Source organism: Corythoichthys intestinalis, chromosome 4, assembly GCF_030265065.1.
Source record: "Corythoichthys intestinalis isolate RoL2023-P3 chromosome 4, ASM3026506v1, whole genome shotgun sequence".
NCBI classification, from domain to species: Eukaryota; Metazoa; Chordata; class Actinopteri; order Syngnathiformes; family Syngnathidae; genus Corythoichthys; species Corythoichthys intestinalis.
Window position 1 is genome coordinate 55471054 of NC_080398.1, and position 21661 is coordinate 55492714.

At 38.5% G+C, this 21661-nt stretch overlaps 2 protein-coding genes across 4 annotated transcripts in view; one reads left to right on the forward strand and one right to left on the reverse strand.

Moving 5' to 3' along the window:
* pop1 (POP1 homolog, ribonuclease P/MRP subunit) overlaps positions 1-8583 on the forward strand; it is a 37034-nt gene extending 28451 nt beyond the window's left edge. Inside the window, exons 14-16 of the mRNA XM_057835139.1 lie at positions 2992-3146; positions 3408-3626; positions 7283-8583. Coding sequence (XP_057691122.1) covers positions 2992-3146; positions 3408-3626; positions 7283-7949 — 1041 coding nt within the window. The 3' untranslated portion in view covers positions 7950-8583. The remainder of the gene's footprint in view (positions 1-2991; positions 3147-3407; positions 3627-7282) is intronic.
* Positions 8584-11514: 2931 nt separating this feature from the next.
* The window catches only part of LOC130915166 (NIPA-like protein 2), a 47790-nt gene continuing 37643 nt past the window's right edge, over positions 11515-21661 (reverse strand). For all 3 annotated transcript variants that reach the window (XM_057834982.1, XM_057834981.1, XM_057834983.1), the window contains 5 exons: positions 20411-20546; positions 20238-20326; positions 13120-13183; positions 12940-13037; positions 11515-12813 (listed from right to left, as the gene is read on the reverse strand). In XM_057834982.1, coding sequence (XP_057690965.1) covers positions 12707-12813; positions 12940-13037; positions 13120-13183; positions 20238-20326; positions 20411-20546 — 494 coding nt within the window. In that variant the 3' untranslated portion in view covers positions 11515-12706. The remainder of the gene's footprint in view (positions 12814-12939; positions 13038-13119; positions 13184-20237; positions 20327-20410; positions 20547-21661) is intronic.

Sequence of the window (21661 nt, forward strand, 5' to 3'; positions counted from 1 at the left end):
AAATGAACATGGGTTCCAACAGTGTTAGCTTAGGATGTGAAAAAAGGAAAAAGGTGATGCTTACCCCTGACTTGAAGATGGATATGATAGAAAAATATGAGCGTGGGGTGCGCATCCGTTATTTGGCTCAACAATATGGCCGTAGACTGTCTATGGTCTCGGCAGTCCTCCTGCGTTTGCCAGTTTTTAGAAGTTAATGTGGCAATTATAATTGTGGTAACATCGCCAAGGAAATCTCCAGCTTCGTCAGGCTTCTAATCATTTATTTCATCAACTTGTGCAACACAACACAACACGCCTAGTGTCCCCCACAACAATTAAACAAAGTCAAAGTATAAAGGCTCGCTCTGTCAAGTCAGCTACGCAAAGCGTTCAGGTACACCCCGTAAACACATTCGCCACATTAGAACCCGATTCGTTACATTATTACAGGTATTATTATTATTATTATTCCAATTTTTATTCATAATTTGTTTTGCGCTGTGTATCTGCTATTTGCAATAGCATCAGCAGTATTTATTAAGTTGTATTGAGTTCATGTTGCCTACACTTATAGATTGGTCGAATTTTTTCTTTTATCCCACACAATAGTAGGTGATTTAATTACCTGTCATGTTTTGGCGAGCCCTTCCGCCTTCGTCAGAGGGTCACTGGTGTGTGGTGTGACGCGTCTTTATCAACTGATGGATGAATCACCGATCACTGCAAAAGGGAAAACCACATCATGGACTGGGAAAAGGCCAGAGTCATCCGCACCGAAGGAAAGGAACATCAGCACTGGATAAGGGAGGCCATTGAGATCCGCAAGCGGGGCTCGAGGACCATCAACAGGGACGAGGGGGCGTACATGCTCTCTACAACCTGGACCAGCATCCTGGAAGAGTAGTCAGCAGAGGGCGTGACTCACCTGTCAATCTTATAGGTGAGTCACGCCTTCATCCATCAGCTGATAAAGACGCGTCACACCAAACACCAGTGACCCTCTGACGAAGGCGAAAGTGTTCGCCGAAACATGTCAGGTAATTAAATCATCTACTATTGTTTGGGATAAAAGAAAAAATTTGGCTAGTATTTATTAAGGATTTAGTGTAGGTTTTTGGGCTGTGGAACCAATTAATGGAATTATAATGTATTTTTATGGGAAAATCCTGCTCGACATACGACCATTTCGACTTAAAAACGAGGTCCTGGAACGAATTAACTTCGTGTGAAGAGGTACCATTGTACAAAATAAAATTCCTGAGTGTTTCTTCAAACTTTGCAGAATTGCACTTTCATTTCACGAGCAATACATGCATTTGAAAATAAAAATACCTAAGCTTAGCCTCAAATGGTATAAAAAAGAGGATCTAAGTAAAACACAAGAACAATTGGCTAACTTGCATAGCAAAAGTCCACTAGCTTAAATGCGATAAAATGCTCAGGTTTTTTAAAAACGGTGCTCTTAACAAATCATTCAAACACGTGTTCCCTCCAAAAACTACTAAGTATACTTCCAAACTAAATTACAAAAGCAAAAAAAACAACAAAATCTTATGTCTTAACCACTAGATTCAGCCATTTTAAATGAGTTATGTCATATTCACTGTTGCCATTAGAGGGCAGTGTATCCTCCAAAATCAATAAAACTAAATGCAAACACTTTCAAAACAAACTATTACAACGGCACACTAAACTTATCATTGAAGCAGAAAATTTGATTTGAAGCTTTTTTCTAATCTAATTACTAGAGTTACAGTAATTTCCCGAATATAACGCGCACTTTTCCTCCCAAAACACGCTTGTAAAATCATGGGTGCGCATTAAACTCAGGTACAGGGATGGAGGTAGAGAGATTTATCATGATTCATGTTCCAGTGTTACCATGGACCAGCACAATATTACCTGATCCGAACGACAGTGATATAATATGAACTTTCATGTTGTAAATAATTGTTTTCATGATGATATTTTTCACATCTAATACAATTAAAATGCTTTTGTTGTACTATTCGTCTATTATTTAAATTTTTTTTGCCTTGTTATCGCAACATGCCGGTTTATTGATGAATGTTGTCATGAAAAGAACGTATACGGCGATCCGTTTCGTATAAACTTTGACCGCTTACTTTGAAAATTATTTTACTGTGAGCAATTTTACCACAGAAAATTAATATTCTATTTTTAAAAAAAAATATTTGCTAAATGTTTTCTGATCATAAACGTGCAGACCATTATATGACGTCACCATTTTGCTTCTGTAAAACTTCACTCGGATTGGTTGAATGATTTCCGTGAGTTCGTTTCGTCTCTACTGTGCTCCGCTTTTTCCGATTACTGGTAAGAAACATATAAAAGTTCCAGTCACGAAACTTCAGTCCTCACTTTTATTTTTGATCAATCCAAGGAAGATACATTTATTTATTTCATAATGGTGAAATGAGCAAGTTATACAGCAGCCTTTAAAAGAAATATTGAACTGAAATCAAATGTAACGAATGCACCACTAAAAACGTTGCGCATGCGTTCTTCACAGATAACCGTTTACTTCCGCTTGCTTCAGTTCTGCCAAATTTCTGGCAATTTCTTTGTATTTATTGGAGCTAAAATTAGGGTGCGCTTTATACCCGAGTACAAGAATTTCCCCTAGATTTTACAGGTAAATTTTAGGTGCGAGTCATACACGGGTGCGCGTTGTATTCGGGAAATTACGATAATCGAATAATCGTTGCAGCACTACCGGTAATACTTTTTTGAGTAATCTCGGCCAGCCTTTGAGTCGGTGGGTTGGAAGCTTAACCTGTCTGTAACTCAACCTCCCCCTAACTTTGATAGCTTTGTAGTAATAAATATGATTGGTAAGTCCATCTTTCAAGGCTGTTTGTTTCACCATGCCCTATGAAATGTTAAATGTAGCTTGAAATGAAAAGTAGAGCTGCTGCAACTCCCAGGTTTATTATTTTTTTCAATCATAAAGCTCCAAATCCAGCACTTACTTTCTTCCTCTGCCAGGTGTACAGAGGTGTTCGCATTGGTGGACTAAAAATGAGTGTGACACATTCTCAGAATAAAGGCGTCCCACACTTCCCTCATGATTACCCAGACTGCCCTGCAGGAGCTCGTTTTCAGGAGGAGCAAGAGTCCGAGCTGCTTGAAAAGTTCAAAAGGTTAGTTGCAGAATGAATTGGTATCACACTTTGCGCGCTCCGGAATAGTCTTTGATGGGAAGCACAATTTCAAGTTAATGTACTCTGCTTGGAAAAAAAGGATTTGCGTCATTTCCATCATATGGATAGTTTTCTCAGTGCAATTTAGATGTAATAAAGTCATGCTGTCCATCTGTTAGCTGCTTCTCAGTATACAGTTTGTCTACTAAACTGGGAGATTTGCTGTCTGCCAAGTGCATGACCATTTGCCCTCTAATCTAGACGTCCGCCTGCCAAAAGAACCAATTACATTAAAAATGGCTGCCTGGCTCCGTTCTGTTGCCCTTGGCAACAGCTGGCTGAAGAGTGGGATGTTATTGGAAGTGGAGAAGAAAGAAAAGAAGACGTCCAGGCTAAAAGTGACGCGGCAATGCAGTCTGAGATAACGTCACCTCACCGAGTCCCTGCGTCAAAGCCAGCAACCCACTTCACTGTCTTGAGGTATGCCTTTTTTTTCCAGTGACAAAATTCAATGTAATGTTCCGTGGTTTCTTTCATCAAAGTAAACAAGGTCGACTTTAGCTCCAAATACAAAACCGTTGCGTCATTGCTGACGTTTGTCACTACACTTTTGAATCGCAGCATTGCAGTGTAAATGTGCAAAATGATTACAAAGACCATCTTAATGATGAGTGGTGCTTCAATGTTTAGTTCTCTCTTTGTGAGCGTAATAGTTGAATTAACACTTTTTGACTGTTTTAAAGGCTGCTTTAAAAGTTGGTGCAAAGTCGAGGCGTCTAATGAATGCATGGGGCGCTCATGTGCCTAATGGCTTGAGTTTCATCCCACGGCAAAGATTATTAAATGCACAATGATATTGCCGTTGGGTAGCATGTACAGTGATGAATAATAACGGGCGTTTGCACAGGGATTCCCATCCTCTAACATTACGTAGAACAAGTTGTTAAATGGACATTTACAAACTTGTTTTAATCTGATCAATGTGACTCGAAACAAGCAATATAAGGCAGATCCTTCACTACTGCTGTTAGATGTTTACGTCGCTCCAAGATGTTCTGATTCAAGCAACTGCCAATAGGATTAATGCTAGCATTTGTTCAAAAAGCTCTACAACTGCCTAGAGATGTGTTTGATTGTTATTTGTTTGTTTCTCACGATTTCATATTTTTTTTCCTCAGAATGGAGTGATTCCATATACCGTATTGGCCCGAATATAAGACTTTTTTTTGCATTGAAATAAGACTGAAAAAGTGAGAGTCGTTTTATATTCGGGGTCTAGACATAGACATTATAACCATTCACGACGCTAGATGGCGCCAGATATCATTGAAGCGAATGCTGAACTTGAGGAGTAATGTTCTGTCATGACAGATCTCAGCTACTCTCAAGTTTAACCAGTTTGCATTATTTTATTGCAATGTATTTCCTTATTCAGATTTGTTTCAAGACTACAGTTAGTTAGACCTCACTTTGGTAGTTAATGCAGTTATTGCAATTTTGTTGTTTTATCACAATAGATTTGTTTATTTACATTTCAAAAACCAGAAGCTATTTATTTACGAATGTGATTGCACTTTAGTTTACAAATTTAAATGTTCAGATATTAAGATTTGAATGAGGCAAAATAACATGCTTTTTCTCTCATATATGTTGTTATAATCATTTTTTCAGATGTACTGTGATTATTATCTGTATAAAAATTAATTTGGTGTTAAAAAAGTCTTCTTTTCAAACGTGAGTCTTGAAAAAGAGGGGGTCGTCTTATAATGAGGGCCGTCTTGTATTCAGGCCAATACGGTATATTTCCCTGCACTTGCTCTATAAAAGTAACATTTACTGACCACCACAATGTTTTTTATTCATTTCTTTTAATGTTTCTTTATGCTAAAGAGCTGCACTTTTGAACTAATTTATTATTTTTTCAATGTTTTTATCTGAGTTTGTTCTACATGATAAAATGTCTGAGTGAGTGCTCGTCCGAGACTGTTGATTCCATATTTTTTGCTAGGGGGTTGTAATCACATTAAATAATGACATGTCAAATAGACAAATACAATTGAAACAACAAAAATATTTGTTGGAATATTCCAATTTATGGCCTTTCTGTGATTACTTCATTGACAAAATTATTCAACCCCTTAGGTATGTATAAATTTAGTACTTAATACAGCATCCTTTGCAACAAGAACATCCTTTAAACGTGAAGTATAGCTTAACACAAGTTTCTTGCAGTGATGCACAGGTATGGGCAAAGGCCTCCAGTTCGTTAACATTTTTGGGCTCGCTTGCTCCAATTGCCTTCAAGTACCACCAGAGATTTTCAATGGGATTTAGGTCTGGTGATTGCGATGGCCACTCCAGAATCTTCCAGCTCTTATTTTGCAACTAAGATGCGGTAGATGTTGAGGTATGCTTCGGATCATTGTCCTGTTGGAAGGTCCAACCTTACCCAAGCCTCAGCTTTGTCAATGACTGCATGACATTTGCATCCAAGATCTCCTGGTCTTGAAATGAATTCATAATACCTTGCACACGCTGAAAATTCCCTGTACCTGAAGAAGCAAAACGACTCCAGAGCATGACTGACCCCCCACCGTGCTTCACAGTAGATAGGGTGTTCTTTTCTTTATAGGAATCATTGTTTCTTCGCCACACGTACCGTTGATCCATTGGCCCAAAAAGCTTGTTTGGTCTCATCACTCCAGAGAACAGTATCTCTAAACCTTTGTGTTTTTTGCACATGGTTTTTGGTATACTTCTTGTGCTTTGGTGTCAGCAGGGGGGTGCGCCTGGGAGTTCTTGCATGGAAGCCATCATTTCGCAGTGTGTGTCTTATTGTCTAGGATGAAACCTGAATACCTTCCTATGACATGTCCTTCTATAGTTCCTCAGCTGTCACCCGCGGACTTTTCTCCACCTTTTGCTTCAGGTATCGCACAGCAGCTGCAGACAGTAACCTCTTTCTACCACGCCCAGGTAGCCTTTTCACTGTGCCTTTAGCGTTAAACTTGTGGACTATGCTCCCGATTGTCTCTTGAAATTTTTTGTCCTTTTGCTATCTTTTTATATCCATATCCTTCCTTATGAAGTGAAATGACCTCCTCTCTGAACTTCTTTTTGACCATTCCTGGGACTTCACCATGTTCTAAAGATGTCATTAACTGCCAAGAAGAGCCATGTATCACAGTCCTTTAAATTTAGCTTAATTGCTGCTCATTAGGGTTCTGTTCAGATCTACAGATGTTTTCATCAGCTCTTTGACAACACCTGATGGAAACCTTTGTTCTTAAAAGTGGTGGATGTGGGGGGTTGAATCATTTTGTCAATGACGTAATCACAGAAAGGCCATTAATTGCAATATTCCCCAAAATATTTTTATTATTTCAGTTGTATTTGTCTAGTAGATTACATACAGTACGTATGCTATTTATATTTTCATTTACATGTTTCAAACTATTATTTCATGGTCTAATTATAACACACATTTATAGGCTTTTATAAACACTGATTGATATACACAAAAATATTTTAAAAATAAGGGTTGTGGGAGGGGGGTGACATTACTTTGCAGTTTTTCACTTTGTCGGTTTTGTTCCTCATGAACAACGATAATTGAGCGATCATTATATTTTTGTCCTGCGGCATTTCTGTGATCATTTATGCACGTTGACCAACGTACAGGTCACATTCAACATGCTTTACTAACATACTGTAAATCCTCGCGCAGTAAACATATCCACCCTCTCACTTTTCAAATCCCGACTCAAAACTCATCTGTTCAACCTGGCCCATCTTTTTACTTATAAAACTTTGTTTTATCTCAACATCTTTATTTTTAATTAATCTTTATCATGGCATCTTAATATTTATTGCTTGTATTCTGCTTTTAATTTGTTTAATTTTTAATCTCTATCGTAGTGTCCTTGAGTGTTTGAAAGGTGCTTTGAAGTAAAATGTATCATTTTTATTAAATGACAGTTTAACTTTAAAGCTTTCTCTGAACAAAGGTTCCTCTACAGGCATCTTCTTTACTTGTAACTTTTCAAAACAGCCAATCCGGATTAACTCAACCCTGCTCATCTGCAAGTACATAAAGTACCTTTTTTAAATTGTAATCATACAACTTTGTTTTTTAGGAACAGCAAATCTTTGAGGCTCCTCTCGAGTTGGTGCAGACCCACTTCGTCTAAAGGTCAAAGGTTGCACCATGTCAGGGAGATGCCACCTCTAGACCTCACAGCCAGGATGACATTCCAAACAACTCACGGGATGAGTCTGGTTTGGATACGTCTGTCCCTGTTGGCGAAGGGCAAACCGGACCTCCACGCCGTTGTGTGCGCGCCGACCGCAGATGACCTCAAGCTGCTGAAGAAGGGGCCTGGCGCGAGTGGCCCTCAGGAGCCCTCTCACAGGGATCCCTTGAAAAGCACCATCAAACCTAGTAAGAAGAGTGCCAAGAAAAAGGCTTCTGATAAAACTAGAGACACTCCATCAACATCTGATCAAACGATCAGTATGTTTGAAGAGCCCCTCTCATCTTCCTCAGCTTGCGACTTTGTTTTGGGAGTGTGGTCAAATCCCCTGCCAAGTGTAGTCTCTCATTGCTCTCGAGTGACTCTAGGCTGGGTGACCCAGGCCGACTTCTCCCTTTCGGCAGGCTGCGGGGAAGCTCTGGGCTTCGTCAGCGTCACTGGCCTCGTTCACACACTCGTCGGTCAGCCTCTGGAACAAAGAGGAATGGTGCTGCTACGCAACCCCACGTCGCTGCAGTACCGCTTTGCGAAAATTAACATTGAAGTTTGAGGTTATCACGTGCTGAAGAGAAAAATCTATTTTTCATTCAATAGGAGATTGATAAAATTAAGTTGCATGAAGCTTTGCACGGGGACCTAACTGAAATCATGTACCTTGTTTTGTTTGCTCCTGTAAAATTAGCGCTCATATAAATAACGTTTAAGACAAATACACATCAAGAGAATTGTTCATCATGTACCTACTATAACAATGTAAACTTTCTTTTTTAAAAAGAAATCATGTTAATATACATTTGTTGTATACAGTATTTATTTTACATCCATTTATACGACTCCCATGACGTTTTGATTCGAACATTTGTTTAAAACACCGTTGCACAGAAATTGCTTGGTTAATAAAAGACCCATAGTTAACGCTGTATGGATGGTTTTTCTGTTTTGTATGTAGTTGGTACCCATGAGAAACCTACAGAAACCCCAAGATTTGCAACTGTGCTCAACCAAGCGTTCTAAAGACATTGGCTCACCAGAATGCATTCCCCCCAATTGAGTTATCGAAAAGCTAAAGAGAAAAACCTATTCTCGACTCATTGCCTGCCACTGACCACATCCAATTAAAACCTTTCAAGGACCGTGCACAGCTATTCAAAAGTTTACACCTCAGACCTTTAATGCTTTATAAAGCAAGTGACAATTTTAGGTGATTAAAAAAACATTAGTAATATACTTTAAATTATTGTATTTTTCAATTTTTTTTATGACTATAAATTAATGTATAAATACAAAGTTAAACTAAATGAAATTATAAACATGCACATTAGTTATGGTCTCATGTAACACTAAAGTTTTTTTGTTTCCTTCATATTATTTAACTAATTCCATGCCAGCTATGGTGATGGACGTCCAATTTAAACCGGTAGAACTGAGTGCTCATGATTCGGAGCCATTGACGGTGCTAGAAGTCCCATCCATTTTGACTGGAAGAGCGAATGGGATGTCAATGGCATCGAATGAGTTAATTAGGGGAGTGTATTGCCTCATATACTGATAGGATTCATATCACGATAACTGGTCACGATTTGATTCAATTCATCCCGATACTACACTGACTGGTGGTTATTGCGAAATTTGTGTATTACTTTACAAAAAACGGACATAAGTGCATTAATTCATTCCTGGAACCTCATCCAGCACTCAAGTAAAATGTTTTTGTTTGAACAACATATGGCTTTCATTATTATATATGTAATATAAATGGCGGAAAACACAGACAAGCAAAAGCAGTTTTTGCTCTTGCACACCTCTTTAAAATAAACTATTTTAAGCCAAAAGAACTGTTGTGCTTGATAGAACAATATGTCTATATGGTGCCATAGTAGATTCATGGCGCATTAAGTCCCCAAACCATTTTTAATTTGTCCGTTTTACCCTGGAAACCCCCGTTTACAGACGTCGCGAAACCGCTTTTGTTTCAACCCAGCCACAAAATGAAATATTATTCAAAAAGTCATTTTTAGCTTAGAATTATTAATTGATGTCTAATATTTAGTTTCCCCAAAAAAAAAAAAAAAAAAAAAAAATTTACTCGCATATTTTAAACTTTTGGAAACTACGTCACAATGAAAAAAATGGTGTCTGCAAAAAAGTCACTGATATCTACCTTATAACTATCGCTTTTTTTTTTTTTTTTGTTAGTTGCATTTTCTCCAATATGTTACATGATAAATAATCGATCCAAACAAAAATTGAAAAAACGTTTAAAGGGGAATATATGAAAAAGAAAATCTAGATCACTCCTTGATGTCTGCAATTACTGACCCTTGATATATTACCATGTTTCACCCATAAAATCCAGCTGTGGCCATTTGTCAATGTCATGGCGTCTTTAATTCTGCTCTTTCATGCTCTCACCTCCAAATAGGGTTTCGCTGTTAAAATTTTATTTTTTTAAAAAATGCCCTCCTGTTCAAAATTTTCCTTCCCCCAGAAAATTGAGATTTAAAGCTTTCCAATGATGCATCACGCATGCATATCGGACAATTTTGAAAGTTGGCCAAATTGGGGGTCTCAGAGCGGAGTGTAAATAGGTCACGATATCTACCTCATTGCTTAACCTGAATGTATATATATATATATATATATATATATATATATATATATATAAGGGCTGTCAAAATTATCGCGTTAAAATATTTGACGCAATTAACGCACATGTCCCGCTCAGACAGTATTCTGCCTTTTGGTAACTTTTACAGCAAGGCTTTTTGTGCTGTCTAACAGCGAACTCTTGTGGTCGCTTTGCGACATGGTTTATTGTTTTCTTGCCAGTTCAATATGGTTGCACGACGTCTCGGGCTGATAATGTTATGCTTATATGATCCTTGGACAAGATTTGTCCGTAAGTATGGTTGTTGTAAAGAATGTACATATTATGTTAGTAAGGGAAATGTTACATTTTTTGTATGAGACGCTTTTTATGTTTAGTGAACCTGTATAGCGTGCTAAGCTAACGTTGTTGCTAATGCAATGCTTGTGTACTTTTTATTTTTTGTAGTTTTACGACGGTCTAAAGAGGACAATGGTTTGAGGTCATTTTATTAATAAATCAGATGAAAAAGGAAGAAGTCTGATTATTAAGGCGTCGTTCACTAGCTGTCTAGCTTTGGAAAAAGTAGACACTTCGGAGTGAGGACAGCATAGACCAGGGGTGGGCAAACCGGTCCTCGAGGGCCGCAGTGGGTTCTGGTCTTCGTTCCAACTGATCCAGCACAGAGCTTTTAACCAATGAGGTTGAAATGGAAACAAGAAGCACCTGACTGCAATCAACTGATTGCACTTATAACACACCAGATTGGTGAAAAGGTGTCCTCTTGATGGGTTGCAGCAAAAACCCGCACCCACAGCGGCCCTTTGTGGAATAGTTTGCCCTCCTTTGGCATAGACAGATTTAAATGACAGTAGAGTGAAATGCCCACTACAGTCCTTATGTACCGTATGTTGAATGTATATATCCATCTTGTGTCTTATCTTTCCATTCTAACAATTTATTTTACAGAATATATATATAATTTACAGAAAAATATGGCATATTTTATACATGTTTTGAATTGCGATTAATTGCGATTAATTACGATTAATTTTTAAGCTGTAATTAACGATTAAAGATTTTAATCGTTTGACAGCCCTAATATATATCAATAAATACAGTACATTCTTTTTTTTGTGTGTCTGTAAATCTGCTCTAGTCCGAACCAGCTTCGATTCAGAGGTGGGTAGTAATGCGTTAAATTTACTGTTACATTTACTTGAGTAACTTTTTGAGAAAAATGTACTTCTAAGAGTAGTTTTACTCAGACATACTTTTTACTTGAGTAGATTTGTGAAGAAGAAACGCTACTCTTACTCTGCTACTTTGGGCTACAGTAGTTACATTTTCCCTCTTTTTTGTAACCTCTCTCCGAGTTCTCATTTGGCAACCAATAACCACTGAAAATCGGACATACAGTGGGGAGAACAAGTATTTGATACACTGCCATTTGGAAAACCCATTGGCAGTGTATCAAATACTTGTTCTCCCCACTGTATGATCCTTTTAATTTCAAAATGGGAAATGTTTTCTCCACTCGAGGGCACTCATGTTCTTTGGATCAATGCTGCTTCATTTCTGTAGAATTTTTTTTTCTCTCGCAGTTACAATGTTACATTTTATTTGGTGAAAAGAATGCTCAAGTACTTTTTTTTTTTTTTTTTACTTGTACTTGACTAAACATTTTGGATGACTACTTTAGAAGTAGCGCTACTCTTACTTGAGCAAACTATTTGGCTACTCTACCCACCTAGGCTGAAATGCACGGTTCTAAATACTCCATGCCTCTGTTTTTGCAGTCAAAGCCGAAATGAGCCCAAATTTCAGACTTATAAAAGGACTAATCCGAGCAACCACTAGAGGGCGGCGTACACAAGTCTCTACTCAGATTAAGCTAATGTTGTTATTTCAGTAGACTGCAAAGCAATGCTGCTGCACGCTGCCAACTACTGGACGGCAGGACAAGTGCATCAAATTGTTTATTTCCCTCAAAAAGGATAGACGGATTTTGAATTTATACGAGAATTGACTTAATATGGTGATACATCTCAGTTATTTATTTTTTTCTAACACCCCCAGAGTTAATCATGTTTGTGGCTTGGTTGCGTGTGCCATTTTTTTTTCTTTTTCTTGTTAACCTTGTTAAACTATTTGAATAATCATTATTGCGTTTTCCTTCAATGGAACCAAAGGTGCCAACAAATTAGCCTACGCTCATCAGTGGGAACAAAAACTCAACACTAACAATATACAACACAGGCCATGTGAGAGAAGGCACAGACTCCTACTTAAACATCAAATCTTGTATACACATCCCATAATGTGTGGGAGGGAAGAGGGAAGTAAGGGTTTGGTTGCTTGGCAACCCTGAACTTTAGATTCAGGTCTTCATGTGGTTTGAGGTTTATTTGAGGTGAAGTGCTGCTATGTTTTACATACGGCACAACGTTAGTGTTTAGTCAACACAAACCACCGATCGTAACCATGACACCAAACGCATCGCACGCATTGATGTCTCCTTTTGTTTAAGAGATGGTTCTACTTTTGTTAAGTAATAGTTCCATCCCACATAGAAGCAGTGGACAATTTTTCCTCGGTCTGTCTTGTACTGCAGATAACTCAGTCCAGCGAATGCATTGAAATGTGCTGCCCATTCACTTTTGGCCCAGTAGGCGGCATGTGTTCACACACTTCCACAGTCTCAACAGATGGGCCGTGTCCTATGAATCTTCTGTTTGGCCACCTCTATTACACATGAACTTGGCTGCCAGGGAGCCATATGTTTCAGTTTTGCTCTCGGGCTGCACTCTGTCTGTGCGTCTCCCTCCTGCAAACACAAACAGGGGAGCTCTTTAGATGATGCTCGTACTCGACTGTCCTACAAATCATCCGCGTTGTCTAGCACAAGTAAAGATGTATCACCGTCTACTCACAGAAATGTAAAATAGTTTACCTGGGATTATATCCATTGCAATGAAATTGCTTTCTTGTTTTTTTGCTTTTGGCCTGTTTCTGGCAATCAGGAAAACTCCTAGGAACGATAGTAGACACCTGCATACAGAGTGTGACTGTTCAACTCCCCATATGAATTGAAATCACAAGATAAAGTTGATTTTTTTAGGGAAATTCTCACCCAAAAAGGAACATGAAAATATTCAGTAATGCCAAGTCTTCAAATTCCTGGTAAAAGATTATCCCTGTAAGACAATATTCAACATAAACTCCAAGATGCAAGAGCCCAGAGTTGAAAGTTGGTCAAGACGTATACAGCAGTTTGTATAATACTGAACAATACAGATGAATAAAAATATTTGTACTTGTAATTGTCCTTATCAGTGCAAAGAACGACAGAGCTATCAACTAATATCTCCAGTCCTGAATATTGGTGCATTAACTAAAATCATTTTTCACCCACTTCACAGGATAAGTATTGTAGAGAATGGATTGAAATTAAAGTGATATATTAATTGGCTGGCAACCAGTTCAGCATGTACCCCGCCTCTTGCCCGTAGTTAGCTGGGATAGGCTCCAGCACCTACACGACCCTCGTGAGGATAAGCGATGAAAAAGATGGATGGATGAACATTCCGTACCATATTAATGAAAGAGCTATCAAGTGTTATACCTTCCATGCAATAACATTTTAAAAACATTTTAAATACCCGATTTTTTTTTTAACCAGATTCTGATCCTTTGTTTAAATTAAATGTGTTAATTTTTAGCTCTTAAAAAAAAAAAAAAAAATATATATATATTAGAGCTGTCCCGACTAGTCGACGTTGTCGACGTCATCGATGACGTAAATGCTTCGACGGGCAAAACATACCGTCGACGGGTATTGACGGGTTAAAAAAAAAAATTACATGCGGATAAAGTTTAGAATGGCGGGCGCTCGCGATGCAAGCGGTTGTTACTAACACCCCCAAGGGGGTCGCTGTTATTTCAATGTGACCGGCATTGTCAGATTGAGCAAAGAGGAAGAAAGTGGGCGAGCGAGAGAGAGGGAGCGAAACAGAGGGAGTGAGATCGGTGAGTTTGGAAAGTGCGCGGGTATCGCGGAGTTCAGTGGCTTCAGCCCCTGCGTTTTTGTTTTGGACAATAAAAGTATCCATAAAGAGCCATCCGACGCCTCTCAGTGTTTTTATGCACGCCGCCGCCTTCCTGAGGAGGACATGGGCCGAACCGACGACAACAAGCCAAGTGAATCGCTGGTTCACTCCTCACTATGGCGAGGAGTTGAAAACACCAATTACCAAAAAGGGCAGAATTGGTGACACATGAAAGTGGCATAAAGCCAAAAAGCGGACCAGAATAGTCAGAGCCTGGAATTATTTCAAGGAAAATATGGAGGGTGCCACTGTGTGTACTCTTTGCTAAGCTGAGCTCGCATACCACGGTAGCACGTCGGCTATGAACAAACACTTGAAGCGCCGTCACCCAAGTATAATTTTCCAGGACAACAAGAAACAACAAGCTCTCGGATTGTAAGTCCATACAACTATCTAACGATTTTTTAAAATGGAAGTTACCTTTATGTGCGTCATATCAACGTGCATTTTTATTTAATAAAATATTTAATGTATACATAATTACATATATAATTTTTAGTAAATTTATTAGGATCATGGAAGCTCCCACTTGGGGAAAATATATACATACATCCTGTATATACATAATATAATAAAAATATATATGGAAACAGCACTGGCCTGCTTACTGTAATCCATGACTGCACTAATGTTAGTCACTTTATATTATAAAGTTTCATTGTGTTCATACATATAGTAGTATACTATAAAATTAATACTATATATCTAATTTTTGTTACTGTATGTGTGCCTCTCATTCAAAATAATTGTGGTAATATTTCAGTGTGCCCACTAGTTGATCTATTTTCAGGTTAAAACAAACAAAAGTTGAACAGTTTTTCCCCTCCCCCAAAAATGCAGAATGCAAAACCAGAAAAAGCATCTGAACTCACACAAAGTATTCTGAAAATGGTTGTCCGGGACATTGCAATTGATTTTGACATTTAGAACAATATAGACAATGACATATCACAAAAAGAGTAAGAATTGTTTTGACTCCTGTTAAAGAGGTGGAGTCTCAGTGTTTCAGTTTACTTTTTTTTTTTTGCACTAGTCAATACCAGCATCATTTGACCTCATTGTTTGTGATTTATTATTGATTGATTGATTTATTTTTTATATTGATTTATGTTATTTATTTATACATTAATAAATAATGTAGGTGTTCCAAAATGTTTTTTGTGAATATGCTTCAACAAAAAAATCATTATTAAAGTAGTTATAAAAAAATATATATACATATATATATTAGATTAGTCGACTAATCGTAAAAATAGTCGGCTGACTAATCGGGAGGAAATTAGTTGTTTAGGACAGCCCTAATATATATATATATATATATATATATATATATCTACAACCCCGAGCAAAAAGTATGGAATCACCAGTCTTGGACATGCACTCACTCAGACATTTTATCATGTAGAACAAACTCAGCTAAAAAGCTTGAAAAGAATGCAGTTTCTTGACTCTTTACACCTTGTCCAATGCAAACTCTTGACTCTTGACAAGGTGATGATGCTGGAACTTTTGTTTGGTGCTGCTCTAGTGAGATTTACAAAGATGACTGCCTGAAGAAAACATTAAAATTCCCTCAGTCCTTGACGATATTGGGCTGCATGTCAGGCAAAGGCACTGGGGAGATGGCTGTGGTTAAATCTTCAATAAATGCATAAGTTTACATTGAAATTTTAGACAGCTTTCTTATCCCTTCAATTGAAAATATGTTTGTCATTTTCCAAGATGACAATGCATCATGCCACAGAGCTAAAACTGTTAAAGCATTCCTTGGAGAAAGACTCATCCAGTCAATGTCATGGCCAACAAACAGCCCAGATCTCAACCCTATTGATAACCTGTGGTGGAAATTGTTGAAAAAAAAAAAAAAAAAAAAGAACGGTCCACAGCAAGGCTCCGACCTGCAAGGATGATTTGGCAATTGCAATCAAAGAGACATGGCACCAAATTAATGAAGAATACTCATCAAATCCATGCCTCAGAGACTGCAAGCTGTCATAAAAGCCAGAGGTGGTGCTACTAAATACTAGAGATGTGTTTTGATTGTTATTTCTTTGTTTCTCATGATTCCATATTTTTTTCCTCTGAATGGAGTGATTCCATATATATTTCCCTGCACTTGTTCTATAAAAATAACATTTACTGACCACCACAATGTTTTTTTATTCATAGTGTTTTTGAATGCTAAAGAGTTTCACTTTTGAACTAATTCATTATTTTCAAGCTTTTTATCGGAGTTTGTCCTACACGATGAAGTGTCTGAGTGAGTGCTCATCCAAGACTGGTGATTCCATACTTTTTTCTAGGGGCTGTATATAAGTTTACTGCCCAAAACAGTAGCCAGCTAACATCGAATGTCCTCCCAAAAAACACAAGGCTTGGTCTTTTCTTGTTTTTATGTGAAGTAATACGTTTAAAGACCAAATATGAAGTAAGGTTGGCCAACCATGTTTTTGAATAATATCAATGGCTAAACAATTATAAGCATATTTTCGTTATTTTTTTTTTTTTAACGCAACCCTTCCAGATTATTTAACCCATAGCAACGCCCTTGAAAACAAAAATGCTTTTCTTCGACAATCTTCAGAAATTACATCACATCGAGAACTGCGAGGGAAGTCTGCAATACACACAGTATTTTTTTTTGCATTGCTTCTTTGTAAGATGCCACGGTGGTGTGTGGCGATGTATTGTTCTCAATCTAAAGAAAAGTTGTATGAGTGGCTGAAGGATAGCAGGGCACGTAAATGGACATCTTTTGTTCGCACTAAGCGAATGAATTTCACACCATCATTGAGTCGTGTTCTCTGCTACAAAGACTTCTAAGATGCCTGCTTCCTCAACCGGTCTGCTTATGACCAAGGATTTGCAAAAAAGTATGTGATTTTTGGATAGATGACTGATGACTTTGTCAAAGCGGAGCTGCCAACTGTTGTGGAACAGTGCTTAATTTGTAAATCATAAGGTGCCTGAACGCAAAGTACATATGACAGCGCAGAGCCCCAAGCTGTGTTCGTACTGTTAGCTCCATGTGTTAATAAGGAAACAAAGTTGTCAGCACGTCGTGTGTTCGATACCTTTGTCAACAAAAAGCTCATAACAAGACACTATGCATGATCCGTTTAAGAGACGCTGGGACTGGAGAGCTGTGAGTAGTAGGAGGCGAGGGGGAGATGAGCGAGAAGCAAAACTTCGCTGTCGAATGTGGCGGCAGTCCGCTATTATTTTGTTTTCTTATTGTTGCCACAATAAAGTGGAGAAAGCCATCAACGACTCATCTCCTTCTTTCCCCCCAAAGTTTTTATATTATTATTTTATATGCACGAGAGCTGCTGGATCTGCCAAAATGAACATGAAGCCTGATTATTATTTTTTTAAACAATGTCATCAGATAGACAAACACATAAAACTATGTGCAAATGCCTGCATCTTCAAATCATGAAAATAATAACAGCCTATATCTTACTAATCTTGTAATCTCGATGGGTCTTGTCTCCCTTCCATGTCAGGTAGTCTAGGCACATTGTTGGCATCCTGATTAGCGTCTGGCTAATACATGTTAGGTCCAACATAAAATTCCAACCTCCTATTCTTCCTCCAACTCTTCCAAAACTTGGATCTCCTCCCTTGCGCTCGATCTAGCGCTTATATCGCTGTTTGAATCGTTGTTTGAAGGGCTTTGTATGGCGGCCGTATGGAGCGCTGCCATCGCTGTCCTCGGTGTGACGTGTCACTTCCGGGTTACGAATGAGTTCCGTTCCTACGCTGGCGATGTAACGCAAATTTCCACGTAAGTCGTAATTTACCCTTTAAGTACCCCTACATACCCACAAAATCTAAAAATATCTTTCCAAAACATGTACAGTATTATACTGTCCTCGCCAAGACGCTGGAGCGTCCTAGCTAGACAGCGAGCTAAGCTGTAATCTTTCCACTCTCACTCGGCTTCTTCGTGGGAACAGATGCGCTCTTCCTTATGTGAGTACTACCTGCTCTACCCTTCCTGAGCCAAAAAAAAAGCATGCATCACAAAATAAAAGTCAACATTATAATCAAAATCACGTTTCGCCAAAGTAAAATAAAGTAAAAAATTTACTCAGAGGTACAATAAGGTACTGTTTATACGACTTAAAAAAAAAACTGGAGACAAAATGGCGGACGAGACTCCCGCGTCGTAAAGTCGAAATCACATGAGTCGGGTATGTCGTAACCTGGGGACAACCAGTATACAATTGTTTAAAAAAAAAAAAAAAATGATCTGACATTGTAAGCAGTTACTCATTACTTGTGTATTATTTTCCCCGAATATATATATACAGTGCCTTGCAAAAGTATTCGGCCCCCTTGAATCTTGCAACCTTTCGCCACATTTCAGGCTTCAAACATAAAGATAGGAAATTTAATTTTTTTGTCAAGAATCAACAACAAGTGGGACACAATCGTGAAGTGGAACAACATTTATTGGATAATTTAAACTTTTTTAACAAATAAAAAACTGAAAAGTGGGGCGTGCAATATTATTCGGCCCCTTTACTTTCAGTGCAGCAAACTCACTCCAGAAGTTCAGTGAGGATCTTTGAATGATCCAATGTTGTCCTAAATGACCGATGATGATAAATAGAATCCACCTGTGTGTAATCAAGTCTCCGTATAAATGCACCTGCTCTGTGATAGTCTCAGGGTTCTGTTTAAAGTGCAGAGAGCATTATGAAAACCAAGGAACACACCAGGCAGGTCCGAGATACTGTTGTGGAGAAGTTTAAAGCCGGATTTGGATACAAAAAGATTTCCCAAGCTTTAAACATCTCAAGGAGCACTGTGCAAGCCATCATATTGAAATGGAAGGAGCATCAGACCACTGCAAATCTACCAAGACCCGGCCGTCCTTCCAAACTTTCTTCTCAAGCAAGGAGAAAACTGATCAGAGATGCAGCCAAGAGGCCCATGATCACTCTGGATGAACTGCAGAGATCTACAGCTGAGGTGGGAGAGTCTGTCCATAGGACAACAATCAGTCGTACACTGCACAAATCTGGCCTTTATGGAAGAGTGGCAAGAAGAAAGCCATTTCTCAAAGATATCCATAAAAAGTCTCGTTTAAAGTTTGCCACAAGCCACCTGGGAGACACACCAAACATGTGGAAGAAGGTACTCTGGTCAGATGAAACCAAAATTGAACTTTTTGGCCGCAATGCAAAACGATATGTTTGGCGTAAAAGCAACACAGCTCATCACCCTGAACACACCATCCCCACTGTCAAACATGGTGGTGGCAGCATCATGGTTTGGGCCTGCTTTTCTTCAGCACGGACAGGGAAGATGGTTAAAATTGACGGGAAGATGGATGCAGCCAAATACAGGAACATTCTGGAAGAAAACCTGTTGGTATCTGCACAAGACCTGAGACTGGGACGGAGATTTATCTTCCAACAGGACAATGATCCAAAACATAAAGCCAAATCTAAAATGGAATGGTTAAAAAATAAACGTATCCAGGTGTTAGAATGGCCAAGTCAAAGTCCAGACCTGAATCCAATCGAGAATCTGTGGAAAGAGCTGAAGACTGCTGTTCACAAACACTCTCCATCCAACCTCACTGAGCTCGAGCTGTTTTGCAAGGAAGAATGGGCAAGAATGTCAGTCTCTTGATGTGCAAAACTGATAGAAACATACCCCAAGCGACTTGCAGCTGTAATTGGAGCAAAAGGTGGCGCTACAAAGTATTAACGCAACGGGGCCGAATAATATTGCACGCCCCACTTTTCAGTTTTTTATTTGTTAAAAAAGTTTAAATTATCCAATAAATTTTGTTCCACTTCACGATTGTGTCCCACTTGTTGTTGATTCTTGACAAAAAATTAAAATTTGATATCTTTATGTTTGAAGCCTGAAATGTGGCGAAAGGTTGCAAGGTTCAAGGGGGCCGAATACTTTTGTAAGGCACTGTATATATATATATATATATATATATATATATATATTTACAATTTTTTGACTACTTTTAACTTGAGTAATATTATTTTTGAAGTAACGCTACTCTTACTTCAGTAAATCTGTTGGCTACTCTACCCACCTCTCACTATAAGTACAACAAACATCTAGTTAAATACCACCTGTTCTGTCTCTGCAAAAAATATGAACATACCTGCAACAATGGCACTTGCAGTGAAAAACACAAAGTTGATTGGAACCACCTCTGTGGCGTCAAACATTTTCATTGCTTGGTTGAGAAACCTGAAATAATACATAGATTTTACATGGCTGTAGTAATCATCTGAAACTAAAAAGTCAGAGCCTCATGAGAAAAGTAGAACTGACTTGATCTGGAAGGCACACGAAACCACCATGATGACGAGCATAACGTAGAAGATGGGATAGATGAGCTGCAGGTGACCTTGTATGGACTCCGCAATCATTCCTGACACGGCTTTCACTGAGATGACCGTAAGAGAGGCTGCACAAATCCAAGAAATACATTACTAACTTGAATATGATAAGTAACGTAAATTATGTGTTCTGTTTGAATTAGAGATGAAAATGATATTGGATAATATCCACATCGGTTTTTCATGATCGGTTTTGGGCCAATATGCATATGGCAATGCTGTCATGTCCACTTATTCCCTGCCACCTGTTTCTCTGGTGTTTTAACTCCCACTGCTGGCGCTAGGTATGATTAGTTCCAGCACTGTCTGCTGATATAATTATATTTGGATGCGAGCTCAGTACGAATAGAGAGAGCTAAATGGACGCGCTAATGTCTGCGGCTAGTGTACCATAGGAGTTCTTGCCATCTCAACACGTTTGTGCTTTATACAAGCATCGCTTGTAAATTACAGTGGAGAAAATTAGGATTTAAACACCTATTTTGCAAGTTCTCCCACTTAGAAATCATAGAGGAGTCTGAAATTTTTATCGTCGGTGCATGTCCACTGTGAGAGCGATAATCTAAAAAGAAAAACCAAGAAATCACAATGCATGATTTTTAACATTTTATTTTTTTGATACAGCTGCAAATAAGTATTGGAACACCTATCTATCAGCTAGAATTCTGACCCTGAAAGACCTGTTAGTCCGCCTATTAAAAGTCCACCTACACTCCATGTATTATCCTGAATCAAATGCACTTGTTTGAGGCCGATAGCAATATAAAGACGCCGGTCTACCCCATACAATTAGTAAGACTCAAACTTCTAACATGGTCAACACCAAAGAGTTGTCCAAAGACACGAGAGACAAAGTTGTTCACCTCCACAAGGCTGGAAAGGGCTACATAGCAATTGCGAAGCATCTTGGTGAGAAAAGGTCCACTGTTGGAGCAATCATTAGAAAATAAATGAAGCTATACATGACGGTCAATCTTAATCGGAGTGGAAGATGTCACCTTGTGGGGTCTCAATGATCCTAGAAAGGTGAAGAATCAGCCTATAACTACATGACAGGACTTGGTCAATGACCTGAAATGTGCTGGGACCACAGTTACCAAGGTTACTGTTGATAATACACTAAGAGACGTCATGGTTTGAAATCATGCATGAGACGGAAGGTTCCCCTGCTTAAACAAGCACA